At 40.6% G+C, this 25,396-nt stretch overlaps 1 protein-coding gene across 4 annotated transcripts in view; it reads left to right on the forward strand.

Moving 5' to 3' along the window:
- MAPK9 (mitogen-activated protein kinase 9) overlaps nucleotides 1-18,190 on the forward strand; it is a 58,221-nt gene extending 40,031 nt beyond the window's left edge. For 3 of the 4 annotated variants that reach the window (XM_024116289.3, XM_028498039.2, XM_055080140.1), the window contains 7 exons: nucleotides 4,774-4,939; nucleotides 6,393-6,464; nucleotides 9,633-9,815; nucleotides 10,825-10,949; nucleotides 11,971-12,034; nucleotides 13,634-13,705; nucleotides 15,068-18,190. In XM_024116289.3, the coding sequence (XP_023972057.1) occupies nucleotides 4,774-4,939; nucleotides 6,393-6,464; nucleotides 9,633-9,815; nucleotides 10,825-10,949; nucleotides 11,971-12,034; nucleotides 13,634-13,705; nucleotides 15,068-15,210 (825 nt within the window). In that variant the 3' untranslated portion in view covers nucleotides 15,211-18,190. Of the gene's footprint in view, nucleotides 1-4,773; nucleotides 4,940-6,392; nucleotides 6,465-9,632; nucleotides 9,816-10,824; nucleotides 10,950-11,970; nucleotides 12,035-13,633; nucleotides 13,706-15,062 lie in introns of all 4 variants that reach the window. The other variant, XM_055080150.1, reaches the window with a different exon arrangement.
- The last annotated feature ends 7,206 nt before the right edge of the window (nucleotides 18,191-25,396 follow it).

Consider the following 25,396-nt stretch of genomic DNA (forward strand, 5'->3'; position numbering starts at 1 on the left):
TTGTTTTAGTGCATTTGGTCTCTCTCTGTCACATGTAAGGTTTTCCTCAAATATCTGGTGACCTTTTGTCACTGGTCCTATTTAAGACTGAAGCATTAGAAGGCCAAGTGGAAGTGCATGGGTTGGGATTGTTGAATGAGGGGTTTTTCTCTAGAGCAACACATAGCCACAGGATTGCAGGTCTTTTCTCTGGACATCATTTAGTTTCTCTAGAAAAGGCTCCGGTCTCTTGACTGAGGGAGAGCAGTCTGGCTGCTGGTATGAAAGGCTGTGTGGGGTGGGGCTGAGGTTCTCATGTGGCAAAATGCAGACCTTCACTATAGCGCCCTGTCTTCAGGCTGGGCCCCTCAACCATGCCCTTCCTGTGCCTCATACCAGCAGATCTGTTGGTATTGTGCTTGAGGCCTGAGTCTGGAAACTTGGTTTCAGTTTTTCTAGGTAATAGGCCAGTAGGAGTGAAGGAGGAACCAACACCTCTGTGTGTATCTGGGAGGTCTACCTTTACCTTTCTGTGAACCTTCCCCCACCCCCAGATCCCTCAGTGTCCTGCTCCCTGCCCCATCCTGCCTTCCACAGTACTTGTCGTTCAATTCCTAAGCCCTTCCCAGGTGTTGTGATCCACATTATTTCACTGTGGGCCACTCACTGAGGTTGGAATTTACTCCACTCAGCCAAGTCATTTATTCCTCTCTGCTGCCTTCCCTCCCCATAGAGCATGTGGGGTTTTTCATTGAAGGCATTAGTGTAGCACGATGACATTAGACATGGAAGAGATGCATGGGGAGAAGGCCTATGAGGAAGAACAGAGGGAGTGAGTCAGAGGAGGTGGGGAAGCTGACAGGGGTCAGCCCAGTCTGACCTGTTGGAGTAGAGAGGGCACGAAGGAGGGTTGGGAGCTGCCCGTCAGAGGAATCTGGTGTCTCATAAGAATGGACCTCCTTCCCCATGCAGTCATTAGCCAAGAGCCACTGTGGGGTGTGTGGCCTTGTCATAAGCAGAGGAGAGGGTCAGGGTACCTCAGTGGGGTGTCTGTCAGTTGCACTCCCACAGCAGAGATCCAGGTAGGCATTTTCATGGCTACCACCATCCACCCTTGCCCCCCTCAGCTCTGCTTCTCCACACAGGTCAGGAGCAGCCCCCTCAGGCTCCCCGTGGGCCTCCCTTCCTGAGGGGAAGGGACCAACTATAGCCCCTTTCACTACAGTTGACCTTGGAGCCACAACAGGTACTCATTCTCTCCATTCTCCATTATTCATACCCTCAGCCATCACCTTGGCAGGTCTCTGTGCCTTACCTGAGTGTGACCCAGACCTTCATTCCTGAGGGGTCTAAGTCTGGTGGGTCACAATGGGCCACTGGGTGCATGGACCCACCCAACAGTCATCTCCCCAGTCCTCAAGTGTGTGATTGGAACTGATACATTTGGCAGTTGATACCCTTAGCAGAAGTGACCCCTACATTGGTTCTCTGGTCTGTGAGGTAAGAGTTATGAGGGGGAAGGCCAAGTGGAAACCTGAAACTGCCCCCCTCAAGATAGTACATCAAAAACATTATTGAACTCTGGGAGGTGGGGGAGAATGGAGGAGATTAATGCTGCCATTAAAACCTAAAGAATGCGAGGATGGTGGTCCCTCATAGCTCAGTTTAATTCACTAGTCCAGCCCTTGAAGAAATTAGATGGATGCTAGAGAATGTAGACCATCGAGCCTTAGCTGATCAGTAGTCCTGACTGCAGCTGCTTGTGCTGGACACAGTGTCGTTGCTAGAGCAGATTAATAAGGCCTCAGGTGTGGCATGTAGCCTTTGACTGGGCAGATGCATTCTTCCATACTGATTAGAAAAGACGATCAGAAACCATTCACACTCATGTGATATGAACAGCAATATTCTTTCACAGTTTTGCCCTAGGCCTGTGTCATAATATAGCTGGAAGAGATCTGGACCAGTCTCCATTTATTACCTGGCCTCCACAACTCACCCCCTACTACCAGCTAGAGGAGGCATGATGTTGCTTTGAGTCTTTGACTTTCAGTGTCCACTTAGAACTTGTGTCTAATACTTCTCCAAATGTCTGCTGTTCCCAGGTACAGTCACCTGAGTAAGGGGTCATAGGTACCTGTGGGGAAATCAAGGCAGTGGATGCTTGTTACAACGTGCAGTGTTCTCCCTGTTAGGACACCTCTTCAGTCAGTGGGTTCTAGACCGAGAACTGACCAGGAACAGCAATGGCCTCAACCTTCCACTCCTCTGCTCTTGCCCTTTTTTGGTTGCAGATATTTCGTGCACCCTTATTGGCTGCCCCAGGGATGCCATCCGCACACTCTGGGTCAAGCCCCCAAATTTAGGTGTCATTTTTATTTTAATGTGTGTTTCTTGTTTTCCTTGTTCAGGATGGTTTTCAAGATTTGAAGGGGCAGAACTGTTTTTACTCTGCCATCTTCAAACTACAAGTCCAGTTCGTTTGTGGAAAGCTGCTTCTGATTGTGTGGGGACTGATGGGAGAGCATCTGTGCATGTGGGGATCCCTCAGGCACCCTGAGACCTCTTTAAGCACCTTCCCTTCGGCAAGCGTTGGGAGGCGGGGCTGCCTCTCCCAGTCCTGCCAGGACAACAATCCACACCTTTGACAGATTGGTTTGCATTTTATTATCATAGTTTTCCAGCAGATGGCAGTAAAGTGCATTGTTCCAACGAAATCAGTGTAAGAGGACAATCTTCTGACAGGTGGAGGTGGCTGGAATGGGCATGTTTTCTAATCACGCAGCAGTTCAGCAGACTGGCTGGCAGCACTACGCTAATCATCTTGTTCATGTGGCTCTGTGTTAGTTCAGGGCCAGGTTGGATTTCAGGGGCTGCTGGTGGTAAAGTATAGACATTTCAAATTTTTTAAAAAATCAGTCTCCTAAACGAAAGCACCTATTGACGTCCCCACCAACAGTGTAAGGAAGGGTCTGTTTCCTCTTCTTCCGCCAGCACTGGATATTGCCATTCTTTTCCTCATTGCCAGAAGAGAGACTAAAAATTGTTCCTTGTCATTTGGGTTTTTAATTTTCATGAAGTTGAGCATTATTTTATGTGTTAGTAATTTGTATTCTGAAATGCCTGTTCTTGCCATATTCTTCGGTTTTAAAAAAGGAACCTAGAAACAGATTGGTTTGTTTTACCTTAGCTGCATTACTGCCTTCTCACAGGAAGGGGTCACTGGTTTGAGCATGGGGCTGATTCTTTGCTTGCTTTCCTTTGTGCAGAATAGCAGCTGTGGGTGAGTTGGCAGTGCTCCCCACAGCACATCTCCACATTGGGACATGCACAGCGGAAGTGCTCTGGGGCCAGCCAGGGACCAGTGCATCTGCATGGGCTTCGTGGGAATTTTAATTATGTTTTTAAGCGATATATATTTATAAGTTATATTTTACTGAATTCCGAATGTTTAGAAAGAGAGTGCTTAGCAGTAATGAAACATAATTTTAGCTGATGTAATTTTTAAGTGTTTTTCTGCTTATCCCAATAACACTTGGCAGCTGTCACTCAAGGCACACCTATGCCCGTTGGTGACACATCGATTGGAAAGTTTCAGCCAGGTGCCGGGCCTGAAACGTCATTAAAAGTGACAGTCTTACTGTGTGGTGTGACTTGGCAGTTTGACGTTGTAGCTACACATTGGAAAGCACTTGTGAAAAGAATAGATGTGGATTGTTTAGAAGTCATAGTTTCTAGGGTAAGTTTGCAGGCTGGAGTCCAAGGCAAGAGTCAAATTCCTGTGGCCTGAGGAAGGGTCTGGGATGTGGGGGATTACCATGGAGAAAGTCCCTAGAGTTTTGAAGGAAAAAACTGCAGAAGTGATAGGTTGTGTTGAGAGTGTGGTGGAGTATGATGTGTACATTCACTCAGCAAACATTTTCTGAGAGTTTGCTGTGCCAGACTCCGGGCTGAGAGCTGAGAGCACAGAGAGGCCCTTGAGGCCTCCTTTTACAGAGCCCGTGCTGGGAGGGGCAGAGGAGGGACTTTGAGGGTAGTATGTGTGGTGGGGAGTGGTAGGTCCCAGGGAAGGGTGGGAAGTTGGGGCTGGTAATCATGGGATTCTTCTTCCAAGGAAAGAAGAAGCCTTTGGAAGATTCTAGGGTCAGAGAATTCTAGCCATGTGCTGTCCAGTATTATAGCCACTAGCCACCTGAGGCTATTAAGTACTCAGAATGTGGCTATAATTGTAAATAAACACTGGATTTCAAAGACAGTACCAAAAAAATGTAAAATATCTCATTAATAATTTTTATATGTTGGTTACATTTTAAAATGAATATTCTGGAAATATACTGTATTGGAGTAAAGGAAAATATTATTAAAATTAATTTTACCTTTTCTAGTCACTTTTTTTAAGGTGGCTGTTAGAAAATGTAAATTATACATGTGGGTTGAGTTCTATTTGTATTGGACAGCAGGGAAGAGCCAGAGTGTTGGGAACTGAAGGATGACCAGGCGTGGAGCGAGGGAGGAGAGGGTGTTGTGGAAGCCCTCAGAAGGTTTTAAGCAAAGGAGTGTCATGAAGGTTTCCACACAGGGGTAAGGGCAACCATCTGGCCTCTCTAGGCTGATTTGTATTAACTTCAATATGAGAGTAGGATTTTCCAAAATGGTTCCAAAATCCCAGGCTTCAATTCTAACTTTCCTCCTTCTCCCAGCACTCTCACATTCCTCACAAATCCTTACCAATGTGAGATTGTTTACTTAACATGCTTTGGTTCCTTTTATTAATTTAAATCATTTCTGCCCTAGGATTTGAAACCTAGCAACATTGTAGTAAAGTCAGACTGTACCCTTAAGATCCTTGACTTTGGCCTGGCTCGCACAGCATGCACCAACTTTATGATGACCCCCTACGTGGTAACGCGGTATTATCGGGCACCTGAAGTCATCCTGGGCATGGGCTACAAAGAGAACGGTGAGTACAGACAGAACTGGAAGAGGCCGAGATGTGTAAAAATAGTGCTATTCGTCATCACTAGTTTTTTTCTCTTTCCTGTGAACTGTATGAAGTATAATGTGGAGACTGTGTTATACATAGATTATCATAGTTCACAGATGAGAAATAATTAATTTTATATTTCCATTGGCTAAAATTATCCACTTTAAAAATTCACTTTTAAAGTTAATATTTTTGAACATTTATCAAAGTATAACACACTTACAGAAAAGTATGCAAATCCCGAGTGTGCAGCTCAGTGGGAGCACACCCACATAACCAGCAGCACCCAAGGCCTCCTCAGCCCCGCTCTGGGTCTCAATCCCCAAAGGAAGCCATTATCCTGATTTCCAGCAACATAGATTGATTTTGCTTATTTTTGAACTTGATATAAATGGAATAATACAACATGTGCTTTTTGTGTGTAAAATTGGTATTTTTTTCACAGAAAAACTTATTCAAGCAATATCAGAGCTCTTTGAAACTTAGCTTTTGAAAAATTTGTCAAAAAGAACTAAATCACATTCACATGTTAAAAAAAATAATCTGAAAGTTTGCCTAAGTCATCTGAAATGAGCTGTGCTTCAAGTTTATTCAGATGTTTTATAACCTGTGCTCCCATTCTGAGAGACACAGCTCTGTGGGCTTCCAGTCCTCTGTGGACATGAGAGAAAATTAGGTCCCCTGTTAGCTTCTCTCACCCCACCCCCAGCAGCAGGGGCAATAAATAGCCCTCTGCCTGGGCATCCAAGGCCTGTAAATTCAGCTGGGCCCCCACAGAAGACGGCAAACAGCCAGAAGCTGGGGCACCTCTGGCCCTCACCTGGAGCCCAGACAAGCCTGTCCCTGTGAGGCCCTGCTGACTTGACAGTTTAAAAAAGGATCATTCTGGAGGCGTGGTGTTCATATTTTACAAAAGTCCTGCTGACAAGCTGGGTTTGTCTTTGTTTGGGAGGGGGTTTGAGAAAGGACATGTCGGGGGGCGGTCTCTGGCTGGTTTTAATCACCTGGTGTTTGGTAGTGGACATCTGGTCTGTCGGGTGCATCATGGCAGAAATGGTCCTCCATAAAGTCCTGTTCCCAGGAAGAGACTGTATCCTTCACAGGGAGAGACCCAGCACTGACCACGAAGGCTGGGGGCAGGGGTGGGCATGTGCCTGGAAACAGCTTTGTGGGGACAGGTATTTCTTGTTTCTGGGACTTTGTTTCTGAAACTGTAAAGTATTGGACTCTTTGGCACTAAAAGCCCAGATTGCTGCAAACTGAAGGCCAAAATAGAGGTCGGCAATATTTCATACTGTGTAAAAAAGTTCACCCGTTACTAGCAATTTATTTTCCTTGTTTGTGTGTTTAGTACACTGTTAGAATCCTTTTCCTCACCTTTGTTTTGTTCATGGCACTTCATAATTTTGTCATTTCACTTTATTTTCAGTTGATATCTGGTCAGTGGGTTGCATCATGGGAGAGCTGGTGAAAGGTTGTGTGATATTCCAAGGCACTGATCGTATCCTTCCCGGGGAACCTTCCCGGCCATGTTTTCCATAAATACCAAGGGCAGCAGGAGGTCAAAAGGAAAATGTAATTCTAGACTGTATTCTAAGGGGGTCTTGATTATGTTTGTTAAATTAGTGTCACACACCAAATGGTTCAATTTTATGTTTCTTTTTTACTTGACTACGTGCAACAGTTTTATTGAGGCATAGAATTAAGTTAAACCAATTTATATTAGTTCTTAATTTTATTAAAAATAGCTTATAAGAATGTATTTACTCTTTGACAAATGTATTCTGATAATTAAATGAAAATTCTGTTTAGTTAATTCAGTTAATTTAGCTATCTAGAAAGTTGTTGTCTAAATTTAATAGGCCAATAATTTGTAATTTGTTTAATATACTATTTCATTAGTTACCAGGATGAATTAAAATATTTTCCTCCAAAGTAAGAACTGAAGCACACTACATAAGACCTAAATGAAAAAGATTAAAGTAAAAAGTTTGTGAGAAACAATATTTGCTACATTTTTTTGTTTTGTTACTCTTCTGACATTTTGTAGAAAATTTTAGAAGATCCACTTAGAAGGTTATTTTGTGACACACTGGGGAAGTTTAACAGACATTTAAATAAATATAAAATGCAAAAGGTTAACTTATACTGTGGTCACCAAATCATATTAATGACATATAGCATAAAGGAGAATAGAAATATGATAGTTTCAATAGCTTTCTTTTCTCATATTCCTCATATTCTTCCATCTTCAATATTTTTTGCTCTAACATGGTTCTTCACGTATACCCTTTTTCATTTGTGTTCTAACCACCTAAAATTTTCATTAGTCTTTTGATTTTGTTTTTTGTTATGAAAGTGGTCTCTGTCTGCTGGCAGATTGATGGTTATCTTTAAAAGAAATTAAGTTGTATAGTCATGTTTTATATGTATTTTATTAAAGTAATTTTAGTTTTTTATAATTTTATGAGGGTGGTTTATTTGTAATATAAATTATTCACAACACAAACCTGGAATGAAAAGATTTTATTCCTATCATTTTATTTACCTTCCTTGACATTTTTCACATCACAGATTTTATGTGAAGTTAAATACAGCATTTTATTTTGTTCTAATAAATTTTCTAGCAATTTTCCATAGTCTTACCTTAGATTCAGTTGTTTCAAAATATAAATAAGGAGATCTTTAATCTGCAAATAAATTCATTTAAAAAGGGAAAAGTTGATGTATCCTAAAGATTGGTTGATTGATTGATTGATTGATTGATGGCCATGCCATGAGGCTTGTGGGATCTTAGTTCCCCGATCAGGGATTGAACCTGGACCCACAGCAGTGAAAGCACAGAGTCCTAACCACCAGACTGCCGGGGAATGCCCTAAGGATACATAATTAGAAGTATCTACTTAACATTCAGTTTGTCTCAATTTTTAATTCATTTTGTGACTTTCCTTTCTTTAATTAATTAAATGTTTTCTTCAGAAGTACAGAAATGAAAAGTGTAGGAACTCTTTGGTGCACTATTAAGTAATTTAAAATTCTTAATTTACATATTAACATCTTGCAATGTCAGTAATAATAATTTTATGTATAACGTCACCTACTGTCATTCTCAGAACACACACAGAGATTACATCATTTTCCAAAGACAATTTTGCTAACTTTTTCCAACATTAGATAGAAAAATATTCCAGAAACCAGATTGCAGTTCTCAGAGATTTGTTTTAGATTCGTAACCTGAGGTAGAAAAGGAACTCCTGTCCGCACATGGCCTAAGAGAAAGAGAAAGCTTTAGGCAGGTACCTCCCAGAGAGCAAGGGACCCTGGAGGCCAGGAAGCAGGTTACTGAGGGAGGCTCACTGACACTGTCAAAAAGGTGAGGACTGAGAATTGAGGGATGGTCACCTGCAACTTTGATGGGTGCAGTTTTCATGAAGTGATGGGGGAAAAGCCTGATGAGAGGATGTTTAAGAGAGAATGAGAGGCTGGGAGTTAGAGATACAAATATAGACAATTCTGCTTTGCTGCAAATGGGAATGGTAGCTAAGCTATGGATGTTCAGCCAAAGGAGAGTGGCTGTTGCTTTAGATGGGAGAAAAAAAATTGTTTGATTGGTGATGGAGTCCTCCAGTGGATGGTGTACCAGCAAGAAGAAAGACATTACAGGAAGCAAGAGGGCCTCTTCCTTTGTTCTTTAAAGAACATGTGTCTGTTCCCTAGGTTCTTTCACAGTGATGTCATTTTATTTTTCTAAGACATACCTCAATTAGTCACTTTTTAAAGATGCTATTTATTTGATTCCTCTGGCTTGCGTTCTCTTGTATAATTTTTATGGTTTTATCAATAGAATCCCTTTCCACATTCATCTTGCCAGTTATCTCAAGCTGCAAGTGAAAGAGGCAAAGCTAGTATTGTCTGCATTTTACAAATAGGAAGGTGAGACCCAAGGGAGATTGACTGCCTGACACCTAGTGAGTGTCTAATACACAATGGAGTCTGAAACCCAGGTCATATACTCTGAAAGGAAATAAAACACACTCCTTTGTATTGCAGTGATGGTCTGGGTCAGTGCCAGGTAAAACAATGACCTCTCAAAGCTGTCACTGCTCAATGTAAGCACAGCTACAGTGGGAAAGGACATGGTGAGAGCTCAGAAAGTCCAGAGCCTTGGCTCCCGCCCACCCCCTCATGCACCCCATCCCGCCAGGCCTGCCTCGCAGGGGTGGCTTCCAGCTGTAAATTGAGCAGTCAGATAGGTCTCTCTACTTTAGGGAGCTTTAGATCTAACATAGTTCTATTATGAGAACTGATTTCAATTTGCCTATATAATTACTGCTTAATTTCATGTTTAAGCCTTTCAGTCATAGGTATTCTTTACTTACAAGATAACTTTATTTTGATCTAGAATGGGAAGGCATATAGACTTCATCGTGTTGATTTAATAAACTGTGATCAGAGTTTATAAAGATGCAGAGTTTTTTTTAAATAGTCTTGGAGCCCAAACCTTTTTCGAATATTATTTCAGAATGCTTCTGCTGACCCAGTGAGGTGGCCCTGGTTAATTACTTGTTGATAAGTATAAATATAATTTAAGTTTTTCTTTGAATGATGCTACTTTATGTAATATGAATATAAGGCATTTCAGTTGTATTTTCCTCAAGAGACTCCTTAGATATTGATCAGTGGAATAAAGTTATTGAGCAGCTAGGAACACCATCTGCAGATTTCATGAAGAAACTTCAGCCAACTGTGAGGAATTACGTAGAAAACAGACCAAAGTATCCTGGAATCAAATTTGAAGAACTCTTTCCAGATTGGATATTCCCATCAGAATCTGAACGAGACAAAATTAAAAGTAAGATATCCTTTTTTCTTATACTGGGTGAAGCTTTCACTTTATGTTTGCATTCTAAAACCTGTGAACATTGAGAGACAAAATAGTTGAAACCCTAGGTCATTTACAGGCTAGAATGAAGGCATTTCAGGAAGAAAGCTTAAAGACCTAGAAGTTTTGTCCTCAATAAAGTGACGTAACTGAAGCCTGTGGTCAAAATATTTACATCAGTCTGAAAGACTCTTATGTTAATTACAGCAAATGGAATTCAAACAGTTTTCAGGTATAAAGAATACTTGAATAAGATTCTAGCCCAGTTGAACAGTCAGAAATTTTAAAAGGCTCCTTCTCCCCTTCTCCTGTGCCTATCACTAAGTGTTTGAAGGGAAAGAATAGATTTGTTTCTCTCTACATCAAGATAAAACTGTGCCTCATTCAGAAAAGCCCCATCTCTTCTTTGCCTATACTATACAGGTGAATTTTAATTGCTAAAACCTAGGTGAGGCTTGTATTTAACCAAGTTATTGGATTTTTTTCTAACTACTAATCTCTACATTTTAAAAAAAGTGTATGTTGCCAACATTGTATACAGGTAGGTAAAGCAGAGGTATCTGTGAAGTGTTCTATACTGTGCAAATATGAAATCATTGTGTGGCTTAGTCTGTTCTAATTTCACTTTGATGTGGCATCAAGAAAAGACACTTGCCTATGCTTCATGCCTGCATTCTTGGCAGTGCCACCCTTAGCTTAGCTCCTGCACCCTCCCTGGACATGGCTTCTCAGCCTTGTGCCCTGTCCTTCTCCCCTCCCAGATTCAGAGGCTGAAAGCACATTTGAAAGCCTGGTTTGTAGTGGAAGTGGCTGCTTGACTTACTGTTAAAGGAAAAGACTCTAATAATCTTGAAGCTGTCAACAATTTCTCAAAGTTAATATATGTTTGTTCTGTCTCTGCTATCACATTTAGTTCTTATTGTGTGATTTTCAGGTTAACAGTATTACTTTATTAATCTAATATTTGTTTTTACCCTAGCAAGTCAAGCCAGAGACTTACTATCAAAAATGTTAGTGATAGATCCCGACAAGCGAATCTCTGTAGATGAAGCTTTGCGTCACCCTTATATCACTGTTTGGTATGACCCTGCTGAAGCAGAAGCGGTAAGCATCTATTTTGAAAAGACTTATGTGTAAAGGCAGGGCATACATTTCCTTGGACCTTCTGTCTGTTAGTCTGGAATGGCTACGTAAAGTCCTAGATTTAAAAGGCCTCCTGATTACGAGGCCATGTAACATGGGTCACAACCCCTTTTGGGACTCTTGTTACTGGGGCTCTACTCAGAGTACCTCAGGAGTGAACATTCTTATGCTGTGGTGATATAATTATCTTCCTTTATGCAGATGCTGATGTGTGATCATAATATCACCTTTTTTAGGCATCCATTTGTGTACCTGGCACTGTGCCTTGGGCTTTACTTTACATCATCTTGTTTAGGCATCCAGTCAGGCTAAGAAACTTCCTGAAAATCACAAGTTTGTTCGTCCTTCTCCAGAGGTACCTGCTAGGGGAGTTCCACTTCTGAGTTTGGTGCTCATGTGCATTTTTCTGTAGCAGCATTGGTATGGATGGTCTTTAGTTGGAAGTGAAATAACCACATAGTGGCATGCTCATTATTATGTCTTGGCCTATGCATTTAACCACCATTTTAAACATTGTTTTATATGAAAAGAATTTGATTTATAAACACGTGATTTTAAGCAAATTTTTGAAGCAGTCCATTTATGAATTGGGGATTGAGTTTGGGAGTTCTAACAGGAAGAAATATAAACCTGAAATGTGTTTTGCAGCTTCTGTATTTCATAGCACAGTACCTTGTCCAGGGTGGATCTCTAGGAAGCATACTGTGATTACTAATTTTATAATTACATTTGGGCAGATGTCTTTAGAGTGTGATTATTAAGAGGACTATAATAGCTCTATTTTTTTGGTTAATTTTTCCTCAATTATTTTGATTCTGAAACTGATGGAAAATCATACTTATAAATAAATCTTTAATAAGCCAAGTATTTAATGAAACTACATCCATATTATAAATATTTTAGAAGTCTTACAAAGTGATTCTTTTTCTTCATGCCTCATTATTTTTTTAACTCTTGACTTTACCTGTAATTTAATTTTTAGCCACCACCTCAAATTTATGATGCCCAGTTGGAAGAAAGAGAACATGCAATTGAAGAATGGAAAGGTAAAGACGGAACTTATTTTGATTGTTACTTATGACATTTCTTGCAATGGGGCAACATCACTTTTTGACAATAGCCTTTCTAAGAGAGGGGCAAGAAACCCTGCAGCCCATTTATCCTCTCTCTTCCCACTTCCCAGTAGAAAAAGAACTTGAAGATAACAGAATTAGAGAAGAACATGTATGAATTGCATATTATTTGCTTCAAAAGAGAAAAATAAAGGCTTTTTCACACAATCTTACATTATCAAATCTTGGTTTGTAAACTAAACTCAGTGATTGTATCACACTTACCTTGACAACATGTTGCAAATTGTTGAGTAACCCCAATTCACAGGTGCCTGTAAAGCAGACGTGGGAGACCCCACTGGGGTCATGTGAACTTCTGCTGTATTTGTAAGCTATGTAGTTATATATGTGTTTTAAAATAAAAGTTTGGGGAAAATTGCAGGTCAAAAATATGCAGATAATTATTATTACCACTCTAAGATTAACCAAACAACCCACAGCAAACTAAACTAGTAAAAAAGAGGCTGAGCTAAAAATTTTTCATTAAAAAGCAGAATCAGTAGTAATTGAGAACTGTGGTCAGCGCAAGTCAAACACGGTGATGTGTCCTTCCGAAGAGCCCCTCCCCGGAATATAGGGATACCAACAACCTGCATGTGCACATACCCATAGGCCTCACTAAGTGCTTGCAATATGCTAATTTTATTTCACGAATAGCAAAATTTTAGGAAGCTGCTTAGTTAATAGTTTTTCTTACAAATGAAAATTGAGGAAAACTGAGATTGAAGCCAAGAAAAAACTTAGGTAATTAGATTAATTTCTGACCAGTCTGGAGGGGTTATATTTGGAGAACCACAGTGATGATGGAGGAAAACATGTGCAAAAAGATGTGAGAATATCCATTACTTAAACTGTTCTGTTAGAGCCACTTTGCTAGTACTTTCCCTCCCTCTCTCCCCACCTCTCTCCCTCTGTGTGTCTCTCTCATTCTCTCTCCCTCACCCCCACTTTGTAAAACCCCCATCGTGGATCCAGAGCTACCATACATTTTGGCTGTCTTTTTTTTTTTTTTAATTTATTTTTGGCTGTGTTGGGTCTTGATTGCTGCGCACAGGCTTTCTCTAGTTGCGGCGAATGGGGGCTATTCTTTGTTGCAGTGCACAGGCGGTGGCTTCTCTTGTGGAGCACGGGCTCTAGGCGTGTGAGCTTCCGTAGTTGTGGAACGTGGGCTCAGTAGTTGGGGCTTGCAGGCTCTAGAGCACAGGCTCAGTAGTTGTGGCACACGGGCTTAGCTGCTCTGCAGCATGTGGGATCTTCCCGGACCAGGGATCGAACCCGTGTCCCCTGCATTGGCAGGCAGATTGTTAACCATTGCGCCACCAGGGAAGTCCCTGGCTGTCTTAATAGCTGGGTTGAAAAGATATACTGGATCAAATTATATTTTGGTCTAGGTAAACTATATTACTTAATTGTCTATCACAATTAAAAATAGCACATCACAGTGCCCTTGGAGTGGTTCCAGTTGATTTGGAAGCAGGATTTTGAGATGCAAAGAAACTGATGAAGCATTTTAACTTGCATTTCTATTTGAAGAGCTAATTTACAAAGAAGTAATGGATTGGGAAGAAAGAAGCAAGAATGGTGTTGTGAAAGATCAACCTTCAGGTTAGTGATTGCTTTAATAGTTTGATTGCATAATATTTTTCTTTCCCTATTCATTTTTTATAAGCGGCAACAGTGTGTTAAGTGCCAGCTTGACCAGCATTGGATTTGAAAACTCCTTATGTGAAATAGTCTTCTTTTTGGTTTGTCCTCGTGGTGGCAGCTAACATTTTACTGTTGTGCCAGGCAGCAAACCAACTATATTATAAACATTCTTGTTTCACCCTTGTAACAGCTGCTGTCAGTTTCATTAATAGATAAGGAAATTGAATTTAAAGCCTTTTCAATGTGCATGACCCTCTTTGTACTGCGCCCAACCAGTTAAAAAAGAAAATTAATGTGAATCTAGATAAAATGGAATTGGGTTTTCTTTTGAGAAAATTGTTCATATAATTCTCTCATCTTTCTACGTGTTCTACTTAGTGGTGGAAGTCTGACTAACAATTAGGTAATTGTATGAGTATTAAAGACATAGTATATATGGTGTCCTGTAGGATTCTACTTAAACAAAACTCTTTATATTTATTTTCTCACTCCATTCCCACTGGAAAGTGCATGCACACACACACACACGTAAGTACATGTTGGACCGCTTCTTATCCTTGAATTTTATATTCAGCATGACAAATGTGTCAAGTGTCTAGAGATTATATAACTTCAGTACGAATTTAGGTGCTCGTTGTTAACTCAGCACAAATTTAAGACTTACCTCTGAGAGCCTGGATGTTTTGTTTTTGTTCAAACAGACTAAAATATAGATAGTAGGAAATAGGATCATTTCATTTGCCTTAACATGTCAGTTTGGGGGATTTAGAAAGCAAAAATAAAATGAACAAGAGTCCACTAATTTTTTTTTTCCTTTTTTAATTTGTATGCAATCCTTCTTTTACAAGGTATTTTTATTGCAAAAGAATTTTTCAAAGGTTGATGCTTTTTTCCTTGGACTAAGTGTTTATGATTATAATTGAAATGTCTGATGACACTTGAATCCTACTTGGGCTTAAGCCTTTTGTGATACTGATAGTTTTAGGATAAATTCAGCAATTTTCTTTTAATATCTTTTTAAAACCAGCAGGTATTTTTAAAGTAGTTAATAACATGATTATACATGAGTACATATATGATGTTTAGCCACTGGGAAGAAAGAGAATATTGCAGGGAAAGACGGAGGAATAATTGGGATTTTGAGCCTAAAGAAAGACTCCAGGAAAAGTTCAAAATGTACAGTCAACTAACTTCTTGTTTATACTAATAGTATAGGAAACTACAAAAGGGCAGAGCTGAGAAATGACCTGAAGTCTCATTGCCTGGATTTGCAGCAGTGTCGTGCCTCAGATTTTATTATATTTGGTTTTCTTAGCACAGATGCAGCAGTAAGTAGCAACGCCACTCCTTCTCAGTCGTCATCTATCAATGACATTTCATCCATGTCCACTGAGCAGACGCTGGCCTCAGACACAGACAGCAGTCTGGATGCCTCAACAGGACCCCTTGAAGGTTGTCGATGATAAGTTAGAAATAGCAAGCTTGTCATCAGTGAAGGAACTCTCGCTTCCATGGGCCGGAAATACTTGGGAGTTGATGGAACCAAATAGAAAAACTCCATGTTCTGCATGTAAGAAACACGATGCCTTGCCCCCTACTCAGTCGTACTAGGCTTGCCTTGCTTAGATTATAAAATGAAGCAGATTATGTCTAAAGAAAAAAAGTGCAAACCACACTTTTAGAGATTTTGTTCAAGGTCATTTCAGGTGAGCAATTAGAATAGATGAGTTTTTTTTTTAAGTTGTACAGTAATAGTGACAGTTTCTCATCCTCAGTAACCGTTGGGACTTATATGCATGTGACCACAAATGCTTGCTCAGACTTGCCCTCTAGCACTTTGGAAATCAGTATTTATAAAGCCAAATAATCTTCAAGGTAGTGCTGCTTCTAGAATTGTCTCTTAATCCTCTTAAGTAATTTTGTGTCTGTCCAGAAAAATAGATTTATGTGTATTAATTGGCCACCATCCTATTATATCTTACCTTCTTTTAGGGTATGAGTTATTTTCTTTCGTATTTCAGAAGGAATATAATTAAATCTATATAATAAATTAAAAATGTAACTTTTCTTAAATTTGTCATGTTTGGGGCTGAGAATTACCAATGCTAAGACCAGGACACTTTGTTTTCTCTAAATTGTCTTAGTCTGGGTGACTGTACATTCAGCTTTACTGCATGATAAAATTTTAAGTTTTGTTTTGTGCTGCTTAAAACATATATACCTTTAAAATCCTATCTTCCCTCTCTCATTTTTCTTGGTCTTCTGGACTTATTAATTTAAAATGCTACCTAGAACTTCACCTTCTTTATTAGCCACCTAATACCTATGTCAATAATATGATGGCAAATAGATTCTTGAACCCATCACCTGCTGTTAGAGTAGAGTTTTATGAAGTGATCACTAAAGATGATTGCAGTCACTTACTAAGTGCTTGCTTTGCTTGAGCCTGGACTGGGTCCCTTCTTACCTTCTGTCACTCAAGGTGAGATACGTGATTTCACAAGGCAGAGTTTCCCTCTTCCAACACAGCATTCTTACTCAACTTTCTTCTCTGAAAGAAACCACATAAATCCCCCTTTGGTCTGTTTTAGGAAGCAGACTGATTCAGAATGCCTGTTTGTGGTTTGTTTTCCACTTTGTGGAGGCATTTCCTTTTCCTAAGGGAAATCCATGAATGTTCTGGAAAAACTCTTCTGAGGGATATGGAGGAAATATCCTAAAGGGTAATAAATAACTATTGAACATTTTCTGATTTTAAACTGCTCACCTGAAATTGATACTTTCAGACTGATATGGAAATCATTCAAAGTTCAGTAAAATACTGAGTATTGAAGTGTCATTGCAGAAATGGAGTTACGATGGTCACATACAGCTACCTGTGCTCATAATGCTTTTCCCTTGAGCTTATTCTGTTACAAATTCATATCTTGTGTTTAGTTATTTTGGAAGCTATTGGATCAACATTGTTCACATTCTATAGAATGTGTTCTGAGGAGGAACTTTGATAAGAAAGTTTATTATAAATATTATCTAAAATATATTATTATCTCTACACCAGTTGTATCTTATTGGTCTTATCACTGGAAACTGGAACCCTTGATGAACAAAATTAATATTGAAGTAATAAATAGTTTTATATTGTGAGGTTTAGATACATTCAACTATAAGATGGAAATACTAACTTGAATTGAGGCAGAAACACCTACTACATGGCTTAGGATTATTTTGGTTTTGGAGGCCTGATGGTATTGTGGAGCAAGTTATCACTATACATATATAAACATCTTAAAATGGCCTCCTCTCTAATACACATTCTTTAAAAAGACTTCACTAAATCTATCTTTCAAGAGAAAAACAAAGAAAGGTGAGAGTTTTAAAAATACATTATCTGTCCTAGGCTTATGTATATGCAGCACAGGGATGCTGAGGGTGCATTGAGGTTTTGCTGGGTGATTGTACATTCAGCCAGGCGCCATTTGTAAGTGGAGCTAGGTGCCGCACAGATTGGCTTTCTGCTCACTCATTCTTTTGTGTGTTCACGGATGGAGTCCGTGATGGTATGGACGGATTTCCTGCCAAGACCACCTTCCATCAGAGATCAGCGAGTGCACCTAGGACAGGCCACAGGGCTGCAGACAGTCCAGCTCCATAGAAATACCTCACCCATCTTCAGGGTCCTCCCTCCTGAGCCGAGATGTGCCGGGGCCCTGGTGCAGTGCAGATGGTTTCAAACTGCTCTCCATGGATAAATGCTGATGTTGGATAAAGAACTGAAAAATTTGCTCAATTTTTCATGTTTTCTATTTTATTTTTGTAATTTATACTGTACACAACCCTGAAGTAACTATTTTGGACACATATTTTTATAAACCAGGTAATTTATTATTAGCCTGGAATTTGGACTAGGTTCGTTTTGTTTGTTGACTTAGTTTTTTGTTAAAAAGGAAATGACTGCCTCCCCTATGTCGGGTCTTGATTTCAAGTACAGGTTCCAGAGAGCAGACAGAGTCTGTCAGAGTAGGAGAGCATTCTCGAAACACATCCTGCTCAGTGCTGATCAGCTGTGGAAACAGGAGATGGAAACAGGGCTCTGTGTTTATCTCTGCACCATGAAACTCAGAGCCACAGTGCTGAAAGGAGAAAACCCTTGGCAGGGCCCCTTACTGACACCCAGAGTCCATAGTTGAAACACTGAATGGGATACTGGTTTAATCCAGATTTGATGCTGTGTAAGTCATGGTAATGATGTATGATGAATTCGTCTGGTTGATTTCTAATGTAACTCCTCTGGTGTTTCACACTGGTAGTAAACACAGGTGTGACCTTTCAGATTGCATATCTCAAAAGTAACATTGCCTAATGTTTTATAATAAAATATATTATGTGTGTTTTGATTGGTGAAAATAATACAAATACATTTTAAAAGAAGTGGATAGCATGTCCAATTTTTGTGGTGTGTTTTTAAGTGACAGTTGACTGTGTATTTCTACATCACCATCTCTGATTACAGATTTAACATGAACACAGGTAGATATTGGAGTGTCGTCATTTCAATCAATATTAGCAAATGTTTTTAAATTGAAAAGCAAAACATTTCTGTTAGATCTCTTACTGAAAATATTCTGCAGATTCCTGAATCTGAGTTTTCAAAAACATGCAGTGCAAAATCGAGTATTCGGAGTAATTGTTTTCTCACAAGGTGTGGCCAGAAGAATCCACCAATCCGTCACTCTTTCCTTGTATTACTTTAAATCCTTAATGGTGCTTGTGTGCTTGTGGTTTTGTGCATGGATGAGCCTCTTTCATTTTGCTTCTGGCTTTGAAGCACTTTAGGATGTTTGCTACTTAAAACCATAGGAATAGAAGGGCCCACAATGGCTCACTCTCTTCACTGTTAAAAGGACTAGAATCATTCCAGATGGATGAGTATCAATCTTAATTTTAAAGGTTTCTAGAAAAGGAGAACATTTCTTTTGATAATGATCTGGGTTCCATTTCTCTATCTTACCCCCTTCCCACTTTCAGTGTAGATAGTACTAAAATACTTTTAATTTATTGACTTAAATGGTACATGTAGGTGGGTGGGATTTTTTTTTGGTGGGAGGAGGGGTAGTATTTCAGAATAACTTAGTATATACTTTCCTGAAGACTCTGTAGCTACTTGTGTGAATTCAAGTGTAAGCTTACCTTTGACAGTAAGGCAGTTATTTGATATTTTTGGTCTTTAATCAGGAAATCTGGTGATAAAATCCATAATAACAGTGACAGAGTGGCCAGTGATATCTCTTTGAAGCCAAATGTAACCATGATTTAAGAGGGATGTGCCTGTCATGGCCATTGGGAACCTTTCATTCGCTGTGTCCTCAGGGCCCAGGGGTCCTTGTGAACAAGGGTGTTTGCTATGCCATTTCTGTGCTGTGGGGTTTTAGTGTTGGAAGGGAAATCCAGAATCAGTTCTCTAACCCCCTGCACAACAGTGAGGAAGCTGCAGCCCCTGACCCGCATCAGGAAGGGAGCAGCAGGATTGCCCTCAGAGTGCTGTCACACTCGTGCAGATCTTACTCTTCTTACAGTCATGAACGCCTTTGAGAGTCTGATGAAAACTGTGATCCTCTCCTTAGAAAAAGGCCATGAGCACAAAATTTTGCCAAACTTTCTGAGGAATCCTGAACCCTGGTGGATACTGTGTTAAGAGCCCCTTTCTAGAAGCAGCTTCTAGATGCTTCGTGGTCTTAGAGGGAAGCAGAGCCTGAAGGAGGGTTCTGCTGGCCTTTTCTGCTCTTAGTGGTTCTGACACTTTTACATACAGATCTTGGGTATAAATAGGGACATTTTTACTCTGAACCCCAGCACAAGTCAGTGTTCTTGTTCTGTGTCAAAAAGAGCATATAGAGTCTCAGCTCAGTGAAATGGATCGTTTACAGTATTCCTTCCACATGGAACTTAGGTGCAAGGTAGGAACTATAGGCTTATAATACAGACTTCATAGAAACATAGATGTGATTAAATACATCTCTTCATTTTAAAGAAGTAGTTCTGTGCTGAGCTTTGAAATAAACTCTTGGCTTTATTTTGTCTATGCACTTAGATTTCATAGAGAGTGGGAATGGACGAAGAGGTTCTCTAGTTCATACTGCCATTCAAGGTAGGAATCAACCTGAAGAGGTTACCCAGCCTCTGCTCAGATGGTTTTAATGAAGAGAATGCTCCTCCCACTGAATTTTTTGTACTTTTGACTGTTAGAAAGTTCTTTCTTTAACTGAACCAAAACCTGGTTCCCACAACTTCCGCCCATTGGTCCCATGTCTTTCCTTCTGGTGAAATAGAGTGAGTCTGATACACCTTTATGAGACAGGCTTTAATACGTTAGTTGAAAAAGTGAGCTCCAAGACTTCCCTTCTCTAGCTTAAACTCAAAGTTCTCCCAACCCTCTTTCATATGAAAAAGCCCCCAGAGCCTCACCACCTCAGTGCACCCTAAGAACATGGGCCCAGAAGTGAACGTAGTATTTCAGATACAGCCTGAGCACACGCCCTCCAAACAAGGCCCCACTAATGAACACAGTCTCAGGCGGCCTTAGCTTTAACAGCCACATCACACTCGCATTCTATAATCCAGCAAAATTACTGGATTTTGTGATGTTGCAGTTAATCCTGATTCTGTTATTCTTCATAAGCATTCTGTCTGCCAGCTTGTGACATCCGTCAGTTTTATGAGCATGAACAGGCCTTCTGAAAATTTATCCATAAGGTGACTAATAACCTTGAGCGGCAGGATGGAGCCTTTAGGCAGACGCAGCAGTCACAGTGACAGGAGCCATGTGGCCAGCACTTTGCCAGCCTCCTCTGTAGGGTTCTCAGCCCAATGTCTTGTCATTCAGCTCATGTGAAGTGTTACCTTGCCATGAGGTCAGGAAGAAGAATTTTAATGGACACCTCAAAGAAATCATGAAGACACTTCAGCAGCTGTCTCTGATCTGCTTACTTCAAGAAAAGAAATGAGTTTGGCACCGGGCACTGGTTCTCAGAGTTCATTCTTTTATTTTCTCTTGGGAGGAGAAGGTGGTGAGCTCCAGCTTCCCTCCATGTCTACAGCTTTGAGATCTTGTGGCCACTTAGAAATGTGACCAGTTGCTTTCTCAGGCTCCACAAGTGAGTGAGTGGGCAGAGGAGCAGGGTAAAAACAAGTGTTGGCCTTATTTTCTTTCCACATGAATAAAGAAGTGATGTTTTGAAGGGCACGCAACTGTGATTCCACAAGGGGCCAAGCTGCCCTCCAGTAGCCTGTTGATTACAGAATTGTGTCCATCCAGCACAGTTTATCGCCTTGAACATACCTTGCCTTTTTTCAGCTAATAGCAGTCAGGCTACTTTGTTTTTATTTGATTTTAATCTGGGCTAGAGTTGCATACAGAATTTAACTAATAGTTAAGTTTGTCCACCTCTCCACATTAAAGTTGATTTCTTGGGTGTTTTTAAGCAGCAAATTATCATACTAAAGATGCTATTAAAAAAAATAACTATTTGACCAGAACACTCAGCTGTACGTGTTTGTTCTCAGGTATTCTCAGAGATGGCTCCCTAACGGTACTTGACAAAGGAATAGAATGCAGCAAGTGAAGGCCTGCCTCTTCCTCCCCTCACCCACCCTCCCTGCTCCCATGGGAGCTGACCCCTGGCCCCTTTCAGGAGCTTCACTCCTACAATCATCTCTGTCCTGTGTCGTCACTCTCCCCACCTCTGCTCCATCATTTCCTACCTTTATGTCACCTGTGTTAAAAAGAAAAACCTGCTTAACCCTTGAGTTGCTCCCCTTTACAACAGAAATGAAGAGCAGTCTATACTCATTCTCTCCACCTCCTCTCGTCCCATCTGCTCCCTTTTTTAAATAAAAAAAGATATGTGTGAAAACACAATCAAGAATGAGAAACTGGGCTTCCCTGGTGGCGCAGTGGTTGCGCGTCCGCCTGCCGATGCAGGGGAACCGGGTTCGCGCCCCGGTCTGGGAGGATCCCACATGCCGCGGAGCGGCTGGGCCTGTGAGCCATGGCCGCTGAGCCTGCGCGTCCGGAGCCTGTGCTCCGCAACGGGAGAGGCCACAACAGAGGGAGGCCCGCATACCACAAAAAAAAAAAAAAAAAAAAGAATGAGAAACTAAACACAACATATTCCCCCATCCAGAGATGACCACTTGATACTTTATTGTATATCTTTCAGATAGTTTTCTATGGACACATTCATATCTAGATGATTTTTTGTTTTGCTTTTTGCCCAAATGAGGTCACACTGTACATGCTTTTTATAACCTACATTTTTCAGTTAATGGTCTCCAGCTGTCCATGTCAGTAAGTTTTCATCTGGTTTAATACCCAGGGCCTTGGGATTTCCCTAGTGTCCCCAAAGTCCTTTTACTAGTGTGTCCTGCCAGGATCTAGTTGAAGCTCTTGCATTCCTGGTGTCTGGTTTCTGACTGTCATGTTCTTAAGAATCTTTTAATCCTCCATGACACCAGGATTGTCAGGCAGGTTGGCCTGCAGGATGTGCACCCTCTAGCTCTGTGTGGCTGCTTCCATGGGGTTGCATTGACCATGCTCTCCATCTCCAGTATTTCTTGGATCTGGAATGCATATCCAAAGGTTTGATAGATACACCCACATCTTTTGGTTATAATACATTTAAGTGATAGTGTGTTCTTTAGATGAACTCACACCAGAAGACATTTCATATCTTTTTGACCCACTGTCACCAATGCTAAAATTGACCTCTGGGTTCGGATGATGCCAGTCCAGTCCTCTGTCACACAGTCGTGTTTTTCTCATGACTAGAAAGTCATCCATGTGGGCTTACTTTGGCAGGGGGCCCATCCACCACATATCTCGTGCAGTTAACCCCGGGTGATAATCCTTGCCATGAGCAGGAATTTCACAAGGGCTTAGTTCAGCCATCCCACTGACATCGTTTGCCGTCACTCTGCTCTCAGGGAGAGCTTCCCGGATCAGCTGTGGCTGAAAGGCAGGTTCCATGTGTTGTTCCTTCCCTTCAGCAACCAGTGCTTAGAGTAGGGTGTGGGTTCAATCCCTACCTCAAATGGCGTCACAAGAAGGTTTATAGTTCTGACTTTCTTTGAGTATTTCCAGTCATTCTTTTGGAGACTTAAATTGCTGTAACTGTGGCCAGGGAAGCTCCTTAAAGCTGATTCCTTCCAGTCCTTTCTACTGACTTCATTAAGTTTTTAACTTTTTATTTTGAAATAATTTCAGACTGACAGAAAAGTTGCAAAAATAGTCCAAAGGGTTCTTGTATACCTTTCCTCACCCCAATTCCCCAAAGGTTAACATCTTGCTACATGTGCTTGAGCCTTCTCTGCATACATACAGCTATATATGCATGCATGCACATTTGCCTATATAGATGCATGTGTTCCTGTATACACACATTTATGCTGGCATATAGTCACTAATTTCCGCCCATTGATTGTTTCCCCCCCAGATTTCTTTTTAACAAATTTATTTATTTATTTATTTATGGCTGCATTGGGTCTTCGTTGCTGTGCGTGGCCTTTACCTAGTTGCGGTGAGTAGAGGCTACTCTTCATTGCAGTGCACAGGCTTCTCACTGCGGTGGCTTCTCGTTGCAGAGCACGGGCTCTAGGCACGCAGGCTCAGTAGTTGTGGCTTGTGGCTCTAGAGCACAGGCTCAGTAGTTGTAGCGCATGGGCTTAGTGGCTTCGCAGCATGTGGGATCTTCCCGGACCAGGGCTCAAACCTGTGTGCCCTGCATTGGCAGGCAGATTCTTAACCACTGCGCCACCAGGGAAGTCCCCCAGACTTTTTGAGTGTCTGTAAACTCGTGTATAATGAGGTATATGCATGTACTTTACAGACAAAGACACAAGTATACATAGACATATACATAAATACTTTATTAAATGTGGATATGTTAGTAGTGTTTAAAATAGGCAGCATTCGTGTGGGTAAATGTGTCCACATGACTTCAGAAAAACCTACTAAAGAATCTGTGTGTGTGTGTGTGTGTGTGTGTGTGTGTGTGTGTGTGTAAAATGATTGACAGTACCATGGGGAGAAATAAATTTTAAAATGTAGTGGAAATTTGAATGCACTCCTCTCAGAAATTGACGGGTCAAGCAAGTGAAAAATTAGCAGAGATCTAGAAGACTGGAATGCCACAGTTATTAAGCTTGGACTCATAAAGAATATTATACCCAGTAGGCAAATTCCTTTTGATCACACATAGAATTTAAAGGAAATTGACTATATACCAGGCCACAGAGGATACCTCAATAAATTCCAAAGTTAAAAATACACAGCTTTTTCTGTGATAGTGCAATAAATTTCAAAATAAATTTGAAAAGATCTCACGCATCTGGGAACTAAACAATACTCTAAAAGCAATCTAGGTGAAAGAGGAAATCATAAGAAAAATTATGAAATTCCTAAAGGTGCATGACCTCAGAAAAACACTGCATGCCAAATTTGACCCCGCTAAGGCTTAAATACATTTACGAAAAACAGGACAGTTTTTTTTAATGAGTTCAATGTTCAAGTCAGGAGATTGACAAAAGAGCAACAGAGCAGGCCTAAAGACAGAAAAGGAGTAGTAATAAAGATAAGGACAGGGACAAGAAACTAGAAAATAAAAATGAGAGAAAAAAATCAGCAAAACTGAAAGATTAATAAGCTAGATAAACCTCTGGAAATACGATCAAGAAATAATATGCAAGTGACAGACAAAGTGGAAAAGGGAAGTTATTATAGACATAAAAGAAAATATACAGTATTCTAATAAATGTGATCATCTACAAGAAGTAGACAAATTTCTATAGATATATAAAGCACTGAAATTGTCTCAAGGAATGATGGTACTATGCACATCATACATACGAACTTATTTAATCTTCTCAACAGTTCCATGAGGTCAGTATCATCTCCATCTTAAAGTCGGGGAAATGGAGGCAGGAAGAAAACAAAAGCTCCCACAGCCAGAGAGCATGCAAAAATGGGGTCTGAGGCCAGAGGAGCGGGTGTGCTCTGGGTGGCCTCCAGAAAACTTGAAAGGATCAGTGGCTGTCAGAGAAAGTGAAATGGTAATCAAAGGGCACTCTCCCACCCCCAAATACTCTCCAGAAAAAATTAATCTTACAGATCACTTTTCACTAATTTTCAAGAAACAAACTAACTTATCCAAGATTTTCAAAGCCACCCAACTCAGTTTAGGAGGCTGGATTAATCTTGATTCCAAAATTGAATAAAGACAGATCAAGATTATGCCCTTTTCATAGATGCTAACTGAATCCAAGATTGTATTGTTTATTCACAAATGCAAGGGTGTTTATTGAAACTGTTTTAATAAATAACATATTTTTGTTTTGGTTTTAGACTCTCAGAAAACTAAATAGAAAAGAGCTTCCTTTGGGTAGTGGCAGGGCTTATTCTGGGAAGAGCAGGAGGCAGCAAATGTCAAATGAGTGAGGGTGAGCTAGCAGAGAAGTGCAGGGTGTGACAGCCATGAGGGGCCACCTCGGACCCATCAGACCAGGAAAGACTAAGGTGGTGTGGCGGTGGCAGTGAGAGGACTTGGGGCTTGTGTGTGCTGTGGGCCTGTGGAACGAGGCTGAGCCCTGCTGAGCATA

This window comes from Physeter macrocephalus, chromosome 2 (genome assembly GCF_002837175.3).
Source record: "Physeter macrocephalus isolate SW-GA chromosome 2, ASM283717v5, whole genome shotgun sequence".
NCBI lineage: Eukaryota > Metazoa > Chordata > Mammalia > Artiodactyla > Physeteridae > Physeter > Physeter macrocephalus.